Source organism: Ursus maritimus, unplaced genomic scaffold, assembly GCF_017311325.1.
Source record: "Ursus maritimus isolate PB19 unplaced genomic scaffold, ASM1731132v1 scaffold_5, whole genome shotgun sequence".
Taxonomy (NCBI): Eukaryota; Metazoa; Chordata; class Mammalia; order Carnivora; family Ursidae; genus Ursus; species Ursus maritimus.
Window position 1 is genome coordinate 32,748,183 of NW_024426663.1, and position 18,996 is coordinate 32,767,178.

An 18,996-nucleotide genomic window follows, 5' to 3' on the forward strand; every position below is an offset into this window, starting at 1 on the left:
TTCCCTTCCTTCTCCTACCGATCTCCCTGCTATTCCTTATGTTCCATAAGTGAGTGAAACCATATAATTGTCTTTCTCTGCTTGACTTATTTCACTTAGCATAATCTCCTCCAGTCCCATCCATGTTGCTGCAAATGCTGGGTAATCATCCTTTCTGATGGTTGAGAAATATTTCATTGTATAAATGGACCACATCTTCTTAATCCATTTGTCTGTTGAAGGGCATCTCTGCTCCTTCCACAATTTAGCTATTGTGGACAATGCTGCTATGAACATTGGGGTGCATATGGCCCTTCTCTTCACTACATCTGTATCTTTGGGATAAATACCCAGTAGTGCAGTTGCTGGATCATAGGGTAGCTCTATTTTTAACTTTTTAAGTGATCTATATTCTAGAAACTACAAATCACTCTCGAAAGACATTGAAGAAGACACAAAAAAATGGAAAAATATTCCATGCTCATAGATCGAAGAATTAACATAGTTAAAATGTCCATGCTACCCAGAGCAATCTACACTTTCAATGCCATCCCAATCAAAATACCAATGACATTTTTCAAAGAACTGGAACAAACAGCCCTTAAATTTGTGTGGAACCAGAAAAGGCCCCGAATCGCCAAGGAATTGTTGAAAAGAAAAACAAAGCTGGGGGCATCTCGTTGCCAGACTTCAAGCTATACTACAAAGCTGTGATCACAAAGACAGCATGGCACTGGCACAAAAACAGACACATAGATCAATGGAACAGAACAGAGAACCCAGAAATGGACCCTCGGCTCTTTGGGCAACTAATCTTTGATAAAGCAGGAAAAAACATCCAGTGGAAAAAAGACAGTCTCTTCAATAAATGGTGCTGGGGAAATTGGACAGCTATATGCAAAAAAATGAAACTTGACCACTCTCTCACACCATACACAATGATAAACTCTAAATGGATGAAAGACCTCGATGTGAGACAGGAATCCATCAAAATCATAGAGGAGAACATAGGCTGCAACTTCTTTTGACATCGGCCACAGCAACTTTTTTCATGACACATCTCCAAAGGCAAGAGAAACAAAAGAAAAAATGAGCTTGTGGGACTTCATCAAGATAAAAAGCTTCTGCACAGCCAAGGAAGCAGTCAAAAAAACTAAGAGGCAGCCCACAGAATGGGAGAAGATATTTGCAAATGACACTACAGATAAAAGACTGGTATCCAAGATCTACAAAGAACTTCTCAAACTCAATACATGAGAAACAAATAATCAAATCAAAAAATGGGCAGAATATATGAACAGACACTTTTCCAATGAAGACATACAAATGGTTAACAGACACATGAAAAAATGTTCAAAATGATTAGCCATCAGGGAAATTCAAATCAAAACCACATTGAGATACCACCTTACGCCAGTTAGAATGGCAAAAATTGACAAGGCAAGAAACAACAAATGTTGAAGAGGATGTGGAGAAAGGAGATCCCTCTTACACTGTTGGTGGGAATGCAAGTTGGTACAGCCACTTTGGAAAACAGTGTGGAGAAGATGACATTTTGTTATTTATCTAGAAGAAGTCCAACTAAGCTAACTAGGGATGCATCTCCATGCCTTTCCCCAAGTACTAGAAGGGACTACAAAACATGGCATTCAAGTGATTCCTGGCGTTTTGTTCTAAGTGACCCATTCACTCAATAAATATTTATGGTACCAAGCACTGTTTTAGGTGAAATACATTAGTCATCAAATCAGCAAGAAGCCCTGTTTTACTGGGGCTTACAAACTAGTGATGATAAAAAGTTTCCCCAGATGTCATCAGAGGTCTCAAGAAATCCTACACCTAATTCATTGTTCAGAGAGCAGATTTTGATTCAAACCTCTGTTATGCTACTTAGGAGGTAAGTGAACTTGAAAAAATCATTCCCTCTCCATACCCTGGTTTCTGTAGTCATGCAATGGGGAAAATAATATCTACCTGATACAGACAAGGGGAAGGGAAGGGAAGGGAAAAGGAGGTAATACACATGCAAGTACCCGGGAAAGTGCTTACCCTATGACGGTCACTGAACACATGTTATTTAACTTCTCTATCAGCATCTTTATCACAGAAAACCCCTTTAAAAGGGATCAGAAGGCCAATACAAACTGTCAAAATTGTGTTTTCCCTTTTCTATTAGGAGAGTAGCACAATCCATTCTCATGACGCATCGAACATCCCAACTACCTAAGAAGTGCCTCTTTTTACTGACATTTGCTGTGTCGTTTCCCAGGCAGGAACACTAAGTCTTTAATGATAACAGATCTTCCTCACTCTTCCTAAGATGAGCCAACATCTGTCTTGGAGATACTGGCACGACTACCACTGGTCCATGGAGGAAGCCCTGTTATCATAGAGCCACCACATCAAAAAGTCTAAGCAGAATTTTCCTAAGAGATTTAGATATGGCTGTGACTCCTGGTCACAGGAGAGAGGGACAGGGATCATCCCACCAGGTATGAGACTCACAGAAGTCCGTCACTGGCTGTTAAAGCTCTCAGCCACTAGGCACACAAAGGGGTATCCAACAGAAGAAAACCAACCAGTCCCATCTGCAGTCATGGTAAAGCAATTCCCATTCTTCACAGGCTTTTTACATTGTAGAGAGTCTGCAACTAGAATATCTCCAATTCGGCTGATGATGAAATTCCTGTCATCACCAGCACAGGACTCCTGCCTTCGCTCCTTCATGCTATAAAAGAAATGCCTATGGATTTCAAGTAACTCATCTAAGCAGGGGAAGATTTTATCCACGGTGCCGTGATCCAGCTGCAGCTCCTCCTTCATTCCTCTCCTGAAGATCTCAGACATGATGAGCAGCGTCCGGATGTGGTGCATCTCCGTCTGCATCAGCTCTGCAACACACGTGCACAAAGAAGCTTGAACAATGAAGGACCCCGGTGACCTACGGTAGCGGCTGAACACTGAAGGTCAGACAAATTTAATGTTTATGAACAAGGACATTCTTCCGCTATAAAAGCCAGCACTGATTCCACTTTCTCCAGGAATAAACAGAGTGTGATGATCAAGGGACATCATCGATCAAGTGAAAAGACAGCCCACAGAAGGGGAGAAAGTAAGACCCTTCTTCAAGGTCTCCATGCTCGCTGTTCCAACTGCCTGAGATATTTTCTTCCTAACTCCATCTAGCTCCTTCTCAACGTCGTCCAGGTCTCTTCGAAGATTACTTGTCTCTTAAGGCTCCTCTGTATGGCCTAACATTTCATAGCCCTTGCCCCCTGTTGGAGACGGCCTACTACTCTATTTTTCTTCTCAGCACTTACCACTACCTACAACGCATTATGTATTTTACACACATTCTGTACTGCACGGTAGGTTGTGTCCTCTGTCTCCCCACAGCAAAGTGAGTTCATGAGAGCAGAACCTCTGTACGTTTTGTTCACTGTTATTTCCCTGGTTTCCAGACTTAATGCCTGGCACACACAAAAGGTGTTAACATTTGTTGGATAGTATATGTTATTTATTTCTCAGAACCAAGATAAGTAGATCTTATCTGTACTTCTAGCTGAATAAACGGAGTGCCCAAATGTTATACACAACTTGTTCTAAACCTTAACGCAAGTAACAAGGCTTCTTTGAAAGAAGAAAAGGTGAAGGAAGGCAATGGGCCGGCAGCATGGTAGCAACCAAGGGCCAGTCTAGAGAGAGAGATCAGACTTCTTATGTGGGTAGAGTCAACAGGCAGAAACTAGGGGATAGGACTTTCAGATCTTAGCACAGATTACTAGAACTAAAATGCAATGTCTATGGAAAGAGAGTTTCTAGAAAATGGAGGTGTTCAAGACAAATGTGTATGATCAGGTTGGTGGGCTATGGCAATGAAGATTTAAATACTACAAGGAACATAGAATCAGGTGTTTTTCAATGACCTTGCTTGGTTTTCAAATATAAATTTTAATAGAGTGTGGCTGCCAATGACACTAATTAAGACGCTTCTACAGAAAAAGTAATGCTGGCATTTCCAGTAAAAGGACCGAAAAAAAAAAACTGTTTAATGCAAGAGAAGTCTCTCATAAGGGACTTGCATCCACAGTATAAAAACAAATATTACAACTCAACAGTAAAAAGACAAAATGAGCCAAAAAACACACTTCAATATGGGCAAATGACCTGAATAGATGTTTCTCCAGAGAGATTTACGGATGACCAGTGAGCACATGGAAAGATGCTTATCATCTTTATTTGCAAGAAAATGCAAATAAACTCAAAATAAGACACCACTTCACACACACGAGGCCAACTGGAATAAAAAGGGTGGACAATAAAGAAGTGTTGGTGAGGATGTGCAGAAAGCAAAATCCTCCGTCCACCATAGGCGGGCGGGTAAATTGGTGCAGCTGCTTTGGGAAACAGTCTGACAGTTCTTCCTACGGTTAAACACAAAGTTACTATGTAACCCCCAAAAGTGGCAATAGTCCAAAGTGACCATCCACTGAAAAAATGACCATTAACTGATAATTAAAACACAGGAAAGAGTAAAATGTGAGTTGAAATTCACACTTAGGACTGCAGGACGCAGGCCCACATTGCTCTGATCCAGGTGCTGCCCAACCCACCGCAGTCCATGAGAAAGGTACCCGCTGGTGCGTGTGGGCAAGCGGCAGAGCTATGTACTCAGAGCCCTGTCTGCCCTACATTAAAATATGTGAAAACTTACTGTGATTCTTATAACAGAAGTCAAGAAGTATAGGCCATGTGCAAGTAAACTCGAAAAGGATCTGAGAAATAAAATTCTCTTTGTATCACGTACATACAACACCTCAACGAAGCCTCACGTTTTCAACGTATCATTATCCCCATTTTAAAGACAGAGAAAGTAAGATCCAGGTGAATTAAATCAGACAAATGTGTCTGAGATCAAGGAACTAGAAAGGAATAGAACTGAGATCTGGACCCAGATCTGTAGGATGGCAAATTCCATGCTCATTCCCCTATACCACCCTGCCTCAGCCCAAGAGCACATTTTAAATGCTTACCGAAAATGACATCTTGTCTTTTGATGACATCTTTCTCCTGCTTACTGCAAAACAAGGGGTCCACCACCAGACTCCAAGATTCTGCTTCCAACTCCTGGGCATCACTGCTGAGGTCACTCCACAGAGAAGAATCCACGACATCTAGCGTGTGTGCAGAACACAAAAGCCAGAAGTGGAGTGACGCAAAAAAGACCTTTCCAAGTACCCATGTCTACGGATTCATCACTCGAAATAAACCTGCTCTGAACACAGAAACAACTAAGCCCAAATACTATTGATGTGGGGCAGAAACAACTAAAAATCAAGGCAGCTTGCCTGAAAGCAAAGAATCCTTAAAACAATGATGGTGTGGATGGCAAAAAAAAAAAAAAAAAAAAAAGACATTTAAAGATCATTTTGTTTGTTTTGGCATGCTCTATTTTAGTTATTTTTGGTGATCTTCGGAGTCCATAATGTGCTTACAGAAAATTGAACACACATTATCTTTTGCCCCAGGTTACTCTGCACTGTTTACCCAGATCTGAATTTTGTACTTGTCTCCTTGATTTGCTCTTGACTGGGCCCACTGTCCTTAATATAAACAAGAAAGCAGGGTACAAGGGCTCAGGTCACAGGCGAGTACAGATTTTTTGACAGAATTTGACATCACACACACATAGACCTTCCAGGAAAACTAAATTCTACTTGCCCGAACAGCACTCCTGAGAGACGGAGTCCAGCTCAGAGGAGTTAGCATGAGAGGACAGCGGATTGGAAGACTCAAGTTTAAAATAAAAGCAATAGATTCCCGGGGCAGAGTCCACCCCTTTCTCTTCTCACTGCTCTCCTTTCCTCTGGTTCTCCTTTACTTATTGATACATCTTGGATGCAACATGCTGTTCACCAGATTAAATCCTATCTTAACAAAATACGCTTTAAAAAGGTGCTTTTATTCCCCTAGAAGTAGAGGGTAACAGATGGGGATAAGTATCTCAGAAATCCAGGCAAGCCCAGTCTTAACTAAGTGAAGTATTTATTTTTAACATATTCCAAATCATCAGTAGTTCTAAAACCTTTTAAACAGTAACAAGCACACAATGTATTTCATTCTCTTATCTTCATGCCACATGTCTATTGAATATATCATATATCCTTGGCCACTACCCAGTCACTGGGGCTAAATTTTCATTTATCAGAAGAACCTATGCCAAAAAGACACCATGAAACAATTCCTTAAACACACACACACACACACACACATACACACACAGAATATGTGTGATCCTTCAGAAAATACTCCTTTTGGCAATTCCTCACAGAAACAAATGTGTCTTCTCCTCACCTTCCATTAAGAAGGATTCCGTGGAGGGAGAAGAGCCCATGGACTGTAGCAGCTCATCAGAATGAGACCTGCTTCTCCAGGTGTTCCCGTCACTCTCAGACTCCAGGGATGGCCCCGACCTTCTGAAGCTGGAGGGAAGGAGGGAGAAGAGTCAGCTCCAGCACCAACTCTGAGACATGAGGACTCAGTGCGGTTTCTCATCTTACCTTTCCAAGGCAGTGCCTGGAACACTTCTGGACAAAGGATGGGCCTGTGCTGAAGCTTCTTTTCTCCCAGTGGGCAATCCAATAGGCATGGAGGAAGAAGGGTGCAAGGAGAGACCAGGCTGTGGGATGTCTCGAAATGAAGAGTCTAGAAATCAAAATGGGTGCTTCATGCGGTTTTCAAAGAGGGCGGTAACTACAAGGAGTCACTCAAAAGCCAAGAAGCGAAACACTCGAATGGCTGCTAATAACGTCGCATGCCCAGCCTTGACACCACTCTCCTTGCCACATCCTAACACCTGCTTCAAATGTCCCTTCCATTTCACACCCTCCTGATACCCATGCAGCAGGCCTGCTCCAGCATAGCCACTTGGAGACTGTGGGCGGCTGGGATTACACAAACAAGAAGATGGAATGGGGAAACACTGAGAGAGCTTTCCCATAAACCACTGCTTGCACTCCTTCCAGCCAGCTTTAAATAGATGCAAGGTGTTATTAGCACTATTAGTAGAATGCATATTGTATGTACCAACAATCACTCACACACACACACACACACACACACACACACACACACACACACACAGAGCATGTCAGTGGATTGGAATGATGCCGCAGAGTCTGTTCTTCATGGGGTGAGAACTTCAGGCAAATGAAACCTGCAAGTTAAGCTGAGTTCTTCTCTCCCTCACATACTGAAAGCTAAACAGTGCTTCAATACCTTTCTGGTTTCTTCCAAATTTCTTCTCAATCATTTCTTCTGAATTGTTACAGGCATATATGCCTTTACATCTAATGTGTGCTATACGTGACCCTCAGAAAACGTTTCAATGCTACAGTACCAGAGATACAGCACACACCTTCTCAAGCAGAAGAGAATAAACACTTACTTGGAACCCCAGGATTTTATACATGTATGATTTGGTTTGGTTTTCATGGGTCCCAGAGAAGGAATTTTATCAATTATAAGATATTTTTATTTTCATGCTGAACCTTATGAAATTGACAAGGCCCTCACAACTACAATCAAAGGGACTTCTGTCCAAGCAGGGGTGTAAACAATATCACAGTCATGACTCTCTGCACTAGCTTACCCTGTATAACATCACACCCAATCGCTTATCACCATGAATCTGCATAGTGTATTGTCCCCTGATTCAAGTGATTTTGGAAACACTGGTCACACTGTTAGAGCATTCAAATGAAAAGTGACCATAAACTTAAAAATGCCTGCCACATGGCAAGCAACGCCATATTTGAGGCAGAACAAACTGCAAAGTTTCTCACAACGAAGGGAAGGATTTTCAAACATAGGAGATGATGGTCCCTGGTTCTCACATGCAATGTGACCTACTGTCAAAGGCTGCCATTTAGTGCAAAGAGACATTGCTTCACATGAAGCAATACATAATTCAAAGAAAAACAGAAGCACCAAGTTTAACTGTATGTGAGAAAAACGCCAGTGTGCCTTGAAATTTCACCATCATCCTAAAGGAGCTGATGAGATCACAGCCTCAACCCCAGCAAATAAGCAGGACCAGGTCACTATGATAATGGACATCAGGGACTGTAGACTCCAAACTTAAGGATTTTGTCCCTAACTCTGATTCTGAAGAAGCATGTGATAGGTATTTGTGTAGTTAAGTATGTGTTAGTGCGAGGAAAACAAAGTTATGTACACTTAATGTCATGTTCTCTTTTCCCCAAGGTTGTTATTAAATCAATACTGCGTATTATACTAGACCATGTCTTAGAATTGAGGCAATATCCTAACACATCCCCCCTTATATGCCTCTCTAAAATAAAATATCATATGGGACATCTAGTACAAAGGCTGTTAGGCTGGCACAGAAGTTTATACCATTCTTGACCTCCTTGTATAACTAAATATTACACTAATCATGTGTTAGGAAAGAACAAATATTTGGACAAAGGAGAATACAAAAGGAGTATTTTACATTGGAAAAAAGTATGGTATGTGTGAAATTGGCATTTCCACGTCACTTACTTCCAAGGATGGTCTGCGATTTGTTCTTGTTGTATTTCTCTTGGAATTTCTGGTAAAGAACATTAGGAACATGTAAAATGAGATTAAATTCCTTCTGACTACAAAAATGTCCATCCAGTTACACAGTACTCTTATCTATATCATTTTTGTTATCTTATTTCAAACAAAGAAGAATTTAAAGCAAAAGACATTAAATGCACCGAAGAAGAAAAAGTTATGATAATGAGACATGTAAGTTGTGATGAAGGTATGCCTCATGAACGCAGATCATGAATATCCCAGCTCTGTTAAAAGTCTATGGGAACCAGAAATCTCCAACTCATGGGTCCAGACAGAGGAGTTCCTATCAGCGCTGCCTTTCTCCTACTTGTTCTTCCTACTCTTGGCTATCCCTCCTGCTTACCAGCCACAACACCTTGGGGTACTGAAACATCACCTGGAACTATGTGACCTGACACAAGGTCTGTTTCAATTGGCACAGAGGTTGGAGATTCAAGGTTCCCTCTGAAGTGCCATCACGCTCACTCAGATACATTTCTAATGTGACTTTAGAGTGGGAAAGAAAGGAATAGACGTGACCAGATGCGTCCATTTCCTCAAGCCCACTCCCAAACTCAGAGACTATTCCTTTATTCCAGGGGACCTCACAGTGTGGTCCCAGGACAGCAGTACCCCCTGGGAACTTGTTAGAAATACAAATTCTTGGACCCCACCCAGATCCTACTGGATCAGAAAATCCAAGAATGGGGCCCAGAAACCTACATTTCACAGGTCCTCCAGGTGAAGCTACTACTTGCTGATGCTTGAGAATTACCGCTCTAGGTGTCATATACATACACTTGAGGTCCACACTGGCAAACCAAGCAGTACTCAACAGGAAGACTAACCCACTTATACCTTATAACACAGGCGGCCACATCTGAGCTTTTCCTATTTCCAAAGGTGGACAGTTCAGGAAACAGCTATGCACTCTGAACATATGTGTTTTTCTTTATCATTATAAATGATCACTTCAGAAACAAATACAGACAGTAATAAAAAAACAAAAACCGAAACAGATAACAGGAAGCAACAAAGCTACCTGTGCACAAGTAAAACAAATGACAGATTACCTTGGTACACGGAGATGCAGCGTCTTTACAACCCTTGTGTACGTTTGCATTACAGTCTGAAAGACAAAAATAAGTAAGACAGCATTGCGCTTTTACCGGTCATCACAAAAGTTGCACACAAAAATATTTAGAAAACGTAAGGAAAAATATCTAAATCACATGTAACCCCACCCTGGAGCACAAGCACATGGTTAATATTTTCATTTCCTTGGAGATATTTTTCCCGCTCTGCACAGAGTCTTACCAATTATGAAACCCGCAATCATGCACGACAGACATGCCTGAGAACTCATTTACCACTATATGCCCTACGTTGCAAGGGACTTCTGACATCTGGCTGGTGGCAACTGCCCACTCCTGTACCAGGCAGAACACCTTGCAAGATGGAAAAAAAGAAAACAAACTCACAACAATGCTGAAAAAAAATCCTGTCAGGCTCCAGGAGGAATTCCTGCCAACTACAGGTAGTCACATTAAAAGAGACAAGTTAGCCACTGGCTTGTATTCCTCCATACAACATGTGGCCTCGATTTCACTAAAAGAAGGGAAGAGTTTGTCCGCTCCTTTCTGCCCCCTGGCTCAGAGACCCTGTCTTCACAGAAAGCTGCCCCTGTGCGTGGGGACCGCTTTCTGCCAGGCTGCTATCGTCTAGCCCTCCGTCCCCATCAGTCTCCACACCACCCACCATGACTCTCTCGTCCCACACACCCCCACACACTGTGTAGAGGGAGGAGGCCGCAGCTTATCACAATCTTCATTAGAAAGAATCCTTCCTTGTAGGGAGAAGGTCCCATTTAGGTCCATCCCAACCACACTGGAAAAGTGCCTATAATCCACTGAGAAGGGAACCCAACTTCCTCCCGCTGTAGGTCTACAGAGGCATGTTAGCCAATACCTCAAGGGCCAATGAGCAGAGGTCAGGATTATCCACGTGCTGGTCCTGATGGCAAACGTGGAAATCAGACTGCTCTCTCCTCATTCCAGAACAAGTGAATGAAAGGAAAAGGGGAAAAAGTAGAAGCTATGAGATTCCACAAAGTTAGAAAACTCACAGGAAAAGTTAGACAGAAAACTCACAGGAAAAGTAAGCCCCTGAAGATTATTAACTCAAGAAACAGAGAGGAAAAACTTAGATAGTTGAAATGAGTTTTCCCTCAGAGACACAAAATAACATAAAATAGGACCAAAAGACCATGAAGGAAGTAGAGGACCTGACATTAGGCCAGCCCAATGAGAGGGAGATGGAGCTTTGGGGGACAAGAAAACAGAACTTGGACGGAACAGAGAAGAATCAATTTAACCAAAATATCAAAGCAGCACTGGTAAGTTAAACTTGAAAGATTCCCTCCTGAATGTAGAGAAAAAGGAGGGTATAATTTTAAAGTAGCTGTCATACAAAAAAAGCTAACAGATCACACTTCTCCAAGGAAGAAATCAGAAAAATTACATCAGAAGCAACAGTCAAAGCTACAACTGACAAAAACTTTTATCGAACTAAAAAAAAAAAACTACAAAAGACAAATCAAAAAGTCTCCCTATTTTCTAGGAATTAAATGACACCTATTCTGTAGACACATTCTTTTTTTTTTTTTTTTTAAAGATTTTATTTATTCATTTGACAGAGACAGAGACAGCCAGCGAGAGAGGGAACACAGGCAGGGGGAGTGGGAGAGGAAGAAGCAGGTCCCAGTGGAGAAGCCTGATGTGGGGCTCGATCCCAGGACCCTGGGATCATGCCCTGAGCCGGAGGCAGACACTTAACGACTGAGCCACCCAGGCGCCCCTGTGTAGACACATTCTAACAATACCTATATGACTGAAAAATGTAAAGTTCTCAAGCATCTGGGCAGAACAGGTTACCAACAAAGAAATAACGTCAAACAGGCCTCAAAGCTTTTCTACTGTAATACTCAATGCCCAAAATTCATAGACCAATGTTGACAGGATCTTTGGGGAAAAGGTTTTGGCTTAGGAATTCATTTAGTCAGATGAATACCTCCTTAGATACACAAGGTTTCAGAAAACAGATCACTCCAATAACCCTTTTGAAAAAAAGATTTACCTGAAATCCTACTCAAGTCTATTAAGAGCAGAATCAAAATTAAGAGTTCAAGAATCAGTTAGCTTTATTTTTAAAAAAGAAAAAAAAAAGCAGAAGCAGGGGCGCCTGGGTGGCACAGCGGTTGGGCGTCTGCCTTCGGCTCAGGGCGTGATCCCGGCGTTGTGGGATCGAGCCCCACATCAGGCTCCTCCGCTATGAGCCTGCTTCTTCCTCTCCCACTCCCCCTGCTTGTGTTCCCTCTCTCGCTGGCTGTCTCTATCTCTGTCGAATAAATAAATAAAATCTTTTTGAAAAAAAAAAAAAAGCAGAAGCAATAAAACCAGCTAAACAAAAAAAATCATATCTAAAAAAATTCTGTGAGCAGACAGAGAAATGAATACAAATATCAAATCCTTCTTGAAATGGAACACCATTCTTCAAAGATTAAACATACAACATAAAAATAATAATTTAATAATTTAGCATACCAAGAGAGTCCAGGACAAAACAGAGTAAATACAAGAGAAATCTAAGAATATTGAAGTATAAGCCTTAAAAGTTACCACGAGTAGATACTACAAGAGCTTATCTTGCCAAACCCCTGAGAACATAAAACCCAACAACACATGGTATATAAATAGTTAAATTAAACATCAAGGAAAAGAGCAAAGAACTATAAAACATAGTTGACAGCTGTAAAATTAAATAAAAATAAGAAAAAAAAAACCTTGTTATAAAATAGTATGTCTCAGTTACAGATTAACTACAGCTAAATTAAAGATACATGCCCCAAAATAAAAACACTGAAATAAAAAAATTAAAAACACAGAAATAGGGAAAATACAAAGAAAAGGAAAGCAAGAGGAATAATTTTAGAGAAGGTAAAAATCAATACCAAAGGCAATGGATGGTAATTTTGTGTTTATGAAAGCTAAATCTGCAACCAAGCTGTGATTAGTGAACTTCTGTGCACCCAGTAATGTAACACCTAAATATAAGCAGTGAAATCTATTTATAAACAAAATAATTTTACAGAAATATAGTATTTGTCAAAAACTAGCAACTCGGACTTTAATAAAAGAGTACAACCACCAGAATTTTGAATACCTATATTACATTCTGTTTTATATATCATGTTTTTAAGACTAGAAATAGTAACCTTCACAATTAAAAACAAAAATACAAGCATAAAATAGGATTTGCCAGTAACAGCTGAGTTTATACATGTCAAAATCTCCTGTCCTATATAAAAAAACTTAATAACCAAAGTTTAAACCCCCAACACTCTTCTTCTTAAAAACTATAAATCTTAAAACTTTTTAAAAACTGTGTGTTAAAGGCTCCTTGCTCAGTGGGGACTCTGCTTGGGACTCTCTTCCTCTCCCTCTGCCCCTCCCCAGCTTGCAAGCTCTCTCTCAAAAAATAAATAAATAAAAAAAAACCTTTTAAAAAGAAGATGTGGACAGTGTTATATGTAAAAGAATGATACCACATTAGTTATTATAAAAAAAAACTGGAAAAAACTTAAATGTACACTAAGGAAGGAGTAATTAAATACATTTCATATCAAATAAAACATCATGAATAGCTAACTTTTAAATAATTAGAACAGACCACATTAAAATATGAATAATCTTCTCCAGTTAGTAAGAATTGGGATAATTTTAAATTTCTCCTTAAACCTTGTATCTTTTATGAGTCCTACCGCATTTAAAAATAATAATAATGATTTCTTTAAAAGTTAAATACATTCTCCATATTTTCAGCCATTTCCATATTCCACTCAAACGTTATGGCCATCCACCTGACCACTTTTCTGTGAACCACCATGTTCTGTGCTACACTACAGTTTACCTTTCAGTGAGCCCACCTCCCTCCCCACCACCCCCTGCCCCAGTTTTCTGTCTGTCATTAACTACACAGGAGTGCCCAAGGGCTGGGCTTTGTGGTAGCTGCTGCAGGGCATTCAGAAGCATCACTGTGTCACTATAGTCCTTGAAGTCTATTTCAGTAGTTAAAAATCAAGGGGTTGTCCATAATCCAGTATGAAATGGAATAGGATAAATAAATCATACATGTGGTGCACAAAAATTTTGGACACAGTGGTCAGGGGTTTCCTCCCAAGATGGTAAGAAATCAAGACAGATGCAGAAGAGTTGGGAGAAACGAAGAGGAGATCAGAGGCAAAGAGTCAGAGACAGGAGAACACACGCGGTGGGAGATAAGGACAACATGCCTGGCAAGGCCTCTGGCTGTAAACCAAGCCTGAAGAGGGAACCAAGGAGGACTATTCAATGCACAGGGAGCCACCAAGCCTGAAGAGGGAACCAAGGAGGACTATTCAATGCACAGGGAGCCAAACGCCATCTATCTGCAAAGTGGGGGCTTAGTCCAGGAAATAAAAAGAGAGAGAGAAGTCCTTAAGCGGATGTGGGTAGACAAACGTGGTGTTTTACGAAGACTAATGTGGTACAAGTACTTCTTCAGGATAAAGGAAGTAAAGGAGTGAATGGTACTGAGTGGGGGGGACAACATGGAAGAGGAATCAGCATGCCCAAGGTGTGAACTTCCACCATTAACACAGAAGGAAGGACAGCCCTTTGGCATGTGGACTGTGAGGTTGGTTTTTCCTCGTTGGTCTGGGACACCAGAAGTCTCTGGGTGATGATGGCCACAGATAGGGTAGCTCTGAGTCTCTGGTGTGAGCCAAGCACAGGGTGGTCAGGAGAGGGCTGACTGAGAACGTGTCATCTGAACAGACCTGAAGGCGGTGAGGGAGCGATCAATCCCCATGGCTGATCGGAGGGAGGAGCACTGCAGGCAGAAGGGACAGCCAGGAAAGGCCTTCTGGCAGTAGCATGCCAGCACGTTGAGAGAACAGCCAAGATGCCAGAACTGCTGGAGCAGGGGGACGAAGGGGGAGAGGACAACGGGAGAGATGACGAGGCCTTGTACCCATCGTCAGAGCTTTTGCCTTCCTTGGGGGTTGACAGGAAGCCACTGGAGGATCTGGAACACGGGGGATCTGTGCCTTACCAGCTCACTCAGCTGATATTTTGAGAACAGATGTTTTCAGAACTCTTGCTATTTGTGCTAAAAGTACAAGGAAACCAGTTAGAAAGCTCTTGAAATGGTAGCGTTGGACCAGGGTGATGTCAGCGACAGGGTGAAAGGTGGCTGGCTTTCGTACATATTGGAAAGACTGAGCCAAGAGGACTGCTGAAGGGCTAGATGTGGGATGTGAGAGAGAAAGAGGCATAAAGAAAGACCCCAAGGTTTTGGCCATGAGCATGGGACTGGCGCACTAGAGCTGCCGTTGACGAAGCAATCAGCCTGCACATGGGCACAGGAATGGGAAGGCAGAGCTCCACTCTAGACATGCAACTTTGTGGAGACTTCAAGTAGGCAGTGAGATATACAGGTCTGGGTTCTGTTACTTGTGGACAACAAGCACTGACTCTAACCATCATGGGTCACTGCTCTGTAAGTTGTCCAATCACACGTGCAGCACTGCAATGAAGGTTTATATAAATTTGCTTAACAATGGCCCTGTTCTCCGGGAGCCTGGGTGGCACCGTCAGATGAGCATCTGACTCTTTTTTTTTTTTTTAAAGATTTTATTTATTTATTCGACAGAGATAGAGACAGCCAGTGAGAGAGAGAACACAAGCAGGGGGAGTGGGAGAGGAAGAAGCAGGCTCATAGGGGAAGAGACTGATGTGGGGCTCAATCCCATAATGCCGGGATCACGCCCTGAGCCGAAGGCAGATGCTTAACCGCTGTGCCACCCAGGCGCCCCGAGCATCTGACTCTTAGTTTCAGCTCAGGTTGTGATTTCAGAGTCATAAGACAGAGCCCCGCATCGAGCTCCACGCTCAGCACAGAGTCTGCTTAAGACACTCTCTCCCTTTCCCTCTGTCCCTACTCCCACTAAAATAAACAAATAAATCTTTAAAAAAGAAAAAACAATAGCCCTATTCTCACGTCGCTTACTGCCTGGGGATGCAAAATGCAAAGACAGCACACGCCGGGCCCAAGAACTTACTGGAACACTGGAATGACTCCTTCCCCAGGAGCGTTTTATCACAGACCGAACACTGTAGAACCCCAGAGAATGTTCCAGGGACAAACTGATGTCGGCTCAGCTTCTCTTTGTCTTTGACATCCTTGCTTTTTGTCTTCAGATACAACAGCAACAGCCAAGTGGGGAGAAATGAGAAAAGACAAATGCTGAGAGCCCATGTACTTACAGAAGCCATAAAAAGTCTCTACATTTTCTGTCTGAATGTTAAGACTGCAGGGGAGGGGTACAGTAACACCAACATGAAGCATGGCCAGCCTACCATTGTCTTGTACTTCTAACAACTTGGACAATGTTCCGTAAGAAATGTAGAGGTCTTCAGGTATGTGTGTACAAAACCTAAGATCACTGACTTTAAGGAGCAAGTGAAAACTATACCATTTGCTGAAAATGGAACCAGCTACATTTTAAACACAATGGGCACACAACTTTAATTACCTTAGATTTATTCCGAGGGCTTGTCATCCTATTCATGAGGAAGCTGAAAGTGCGGCTCACTTTGTATTTTTCAGACTCAGACTTGGCAGGTATAATGTATTTATCCCATTCTTCTTCCTGAATTCTACAAAAAAGAATCTGTTACCATGGCTTATCAGGACTTAAAGAGGGAATAAAAACCAACACACACACACACACACACACACACACACACACACATATACGTCTGCATATACGTCTGTGTGTGTGTGTGTGTGTGTGTACACTTTCTTCTCAGGTTTTAATGGTTATTCTAAAGATAAAAATGCAATCTACTAAAAATACATCTTATAGATGGATAATGGATAGATGTATGATTAAGCAACTATCTCACAATGTTATCAATTACAAAATCTAAGTGGTAGAAATGGGTATTCAGCACATAATTCCTTCAACTTTTCTGTACACTTCAAATTTTTCATAATACAAACCAGAGAAATAAAGGAAACCTTAGACTTAAAATTTTACTCTGCAAACACTCATCTCCTTATTTACTATGCCAACAGAAATTTCCTAGGGCATAGAGAAAGCAAATAACCAGTAATATGAAACTGCTTATTTATTTATGGAACATAGAGATAATACTCAGAAGATACACATTTCCTTTGATAATACAGCTTAAGAAACAGACTGCCTGCCTCTTGGTTCAGTCTCTCCCACCCAACCAGGCTATTTGCAATTTGAGACTCCCTACGTTGTAAAAGACAGAAGGCTGTTGATACTTCCCCACAATAAAAGGCAAGCGAAAGATAATGGTTTCCAATCTGTGAACACACTGAACATTTATTTTCCCCTAAGCCATATAATCATTCTTTAGAAAAAAACAAGTCCCATCTGTGAAAAGTTCTATTTCCTCTGAAACTTTCCGATAGCCTTATATTTCTAATATTATTACAGACAGACAGCAGAGACAAAAAGAAAGAGAGAGAGAGAGAATATATTAAAGATCAACCAAGTATCCTATAAAACCAGTAACACTTCTATGGAACATTCTATAACCAAAGTCTCTCCCACCTCCCAAACTTCTCATTCATCCGCATTAGTGGGTAACACATTCATCTCTGGGATATACTTTTCAAAAGCTATCATATTACTGATATGCACCAAAAAAATATGACCACATTCTGTGACAATGAGTCCCATGACAAATCCCAGGACTTCAGTTTTTTTCATCTGATTAATGACAAACTTAGATTTAAAATTATTGGGGGAATGAACCATGAGAGACTATGGACTCTGGGAAACAAACTGAGGGCTTCAGAGGGGAGGGGGGTGGGGGATTGGGATAGGCTGATGATGGGTATTAAGGAGGGCACGTATTGCATGGAACACTGGGTGTTATACGCAAATAATGAATCATGAAACATTACATCAAAAACTAAGGATGTACTGTATGGTGACTAACATAACATAATAAAAAATTATTATTAATAATAAAAATAAAAGTTCAAACTGGGACAAACTGAAAAAAAAAAGATTTACAATTATTTCTAAGGCCCTATCCCACACTGAAATACAATATGTACTTATCTGATACATATAACATGAAACTTTATAGATTATTAATAATGTAATTATTTACGTTAGATAATCAAGAGTTCAGACCTATGAATGCACTTAGAAAAGATAATAAATGGCTTCAGAAGTGCCTCTTGGTCATGCAGATCTAACGGCACAGGCAGGACAGTGTATGTCCTGCTAACTCGAATTCTGCACAGTAAGTGAAAGCGGGTTTGCTTCTTGGAGAAAACAGCTCAAAAAGCCAGAAAGGAAAGAGGGTGGACACAACTGAAGGTACTCTCTGACAACTCAGAGTGACAAAAGGAACTTGTACCTTCTTATTTCCTTTCTACTTCCACAACCACCTCCTTAGATAATTGACTGGTTAACATATTTTTAATTTTTCAAACCTCTTGTTTCTTAAGCATCCTAATTTGCAAAACTCATGACATATTATTCAACAGACTCACTTTTGGAATGGAGGGGAAAAACACGTTTGAGACCTTGCAAAGAATGATCTCCAGAACACCTTCTGTGACCCCACCAAGTGCCTTCCAATGTCTACGATAAGAACAATCTGGTGAGGAGACCTCAGTCACAGAATTAAAGAATACTAAGGTCTATGTGGACTGTGAGGTCAAGAATTCCTTCCCCACCTACTTTCCAGCAGAAACAAAGCTCTACTCCCCATTCTCTTAAAAAAAAAAAAAAAAGATTTTTTTGAGAGACAGCATCAGTGAGCAAGAGAGTGCCAGTAGGGGGAAGGGCAGAGGGAGAGGATCTCAAGCAGACTCCCCACTGAGTGTGGAAACCCAACCCGGGTCTTGATCTCATGACCCTGAGGATCATGATCTGAGCCGAAATCAAGAATTGGAGGCTTAACCGACTTAGCCACCCAGGTGCCCCTCTACTCTCTTAAATAAAAGAAAATTCTGCTTATCCAATTCTTTTCCCCATTCCCCATGCTACAGAAGGCCGTATCAAAAATAATGAGTCAGTTTTGATTTAAAACCTTTAACTAGACCACAGTTTTCATAAACCCTATATATTACTAAAAAACAACATAAAATCATACCACTTACTCCTTAAACTCAAAGGTTGAGAAGACTCAAGACATGACCAAGTAAACAAAAATATATTGAAACGTTCAATATTTAAAAACTAAGAATAGCCATCCACAGAGTAGAAATGTGAATATCATGGACATGATCCCCTGTCACATTATGAGAATGAATAACATA

At 41.1% G+C, this 18,996-nt stretch overlaps 1 protein-coding gene across 1 annotated transcript in view; it reads right to left on the reverse strand.

Moving 5' to 3' along the window:
- The window catches only part of ARHGEF28 (Rho guanine nucleotide exchange factor 28), a 180,706-nt gene that overhangs the window by 66,053 nt on the left and 95,657 nt on the right, over window positions 1-18,996 (reverse strand). The window contains exons 14-21 of the mRNA XM_040622691.1: window positions 16,217-16,340; window positions 15,743-15,875; window positions 9,657-9,712; window positions 8,545-8,593; window positions 6,540-6,684; window positions 6,334-6,461; window positions 5,013-5,153; window positions 2,630-2,870 (exon numbers count right to left, since the gene is read on the reverse strand). Of these exons, the coding sequence (XP_040478625.1) occupies window positions 2,630-2,870; window positions 5,013-5,153; window positions 6,334-6,461; window positions 6,540-6,684; window positions 8,545-8,593; window positions 9,657-9,712; window positions 15,743-15,875; window positions 16,217-16,340 (1,017 nt within the window). The remainder of the gene's footprint in view (window positions 1-2,629; window positions 2,871-5,012; window positions 5,154-6,333; window positions 6,462-6,539; window positions 6,685-8,544; window positions 8,594-9,656; window positions 9,713-15,742; window positions 15,876-16,216; window positions 16,341-18,996) is intronic.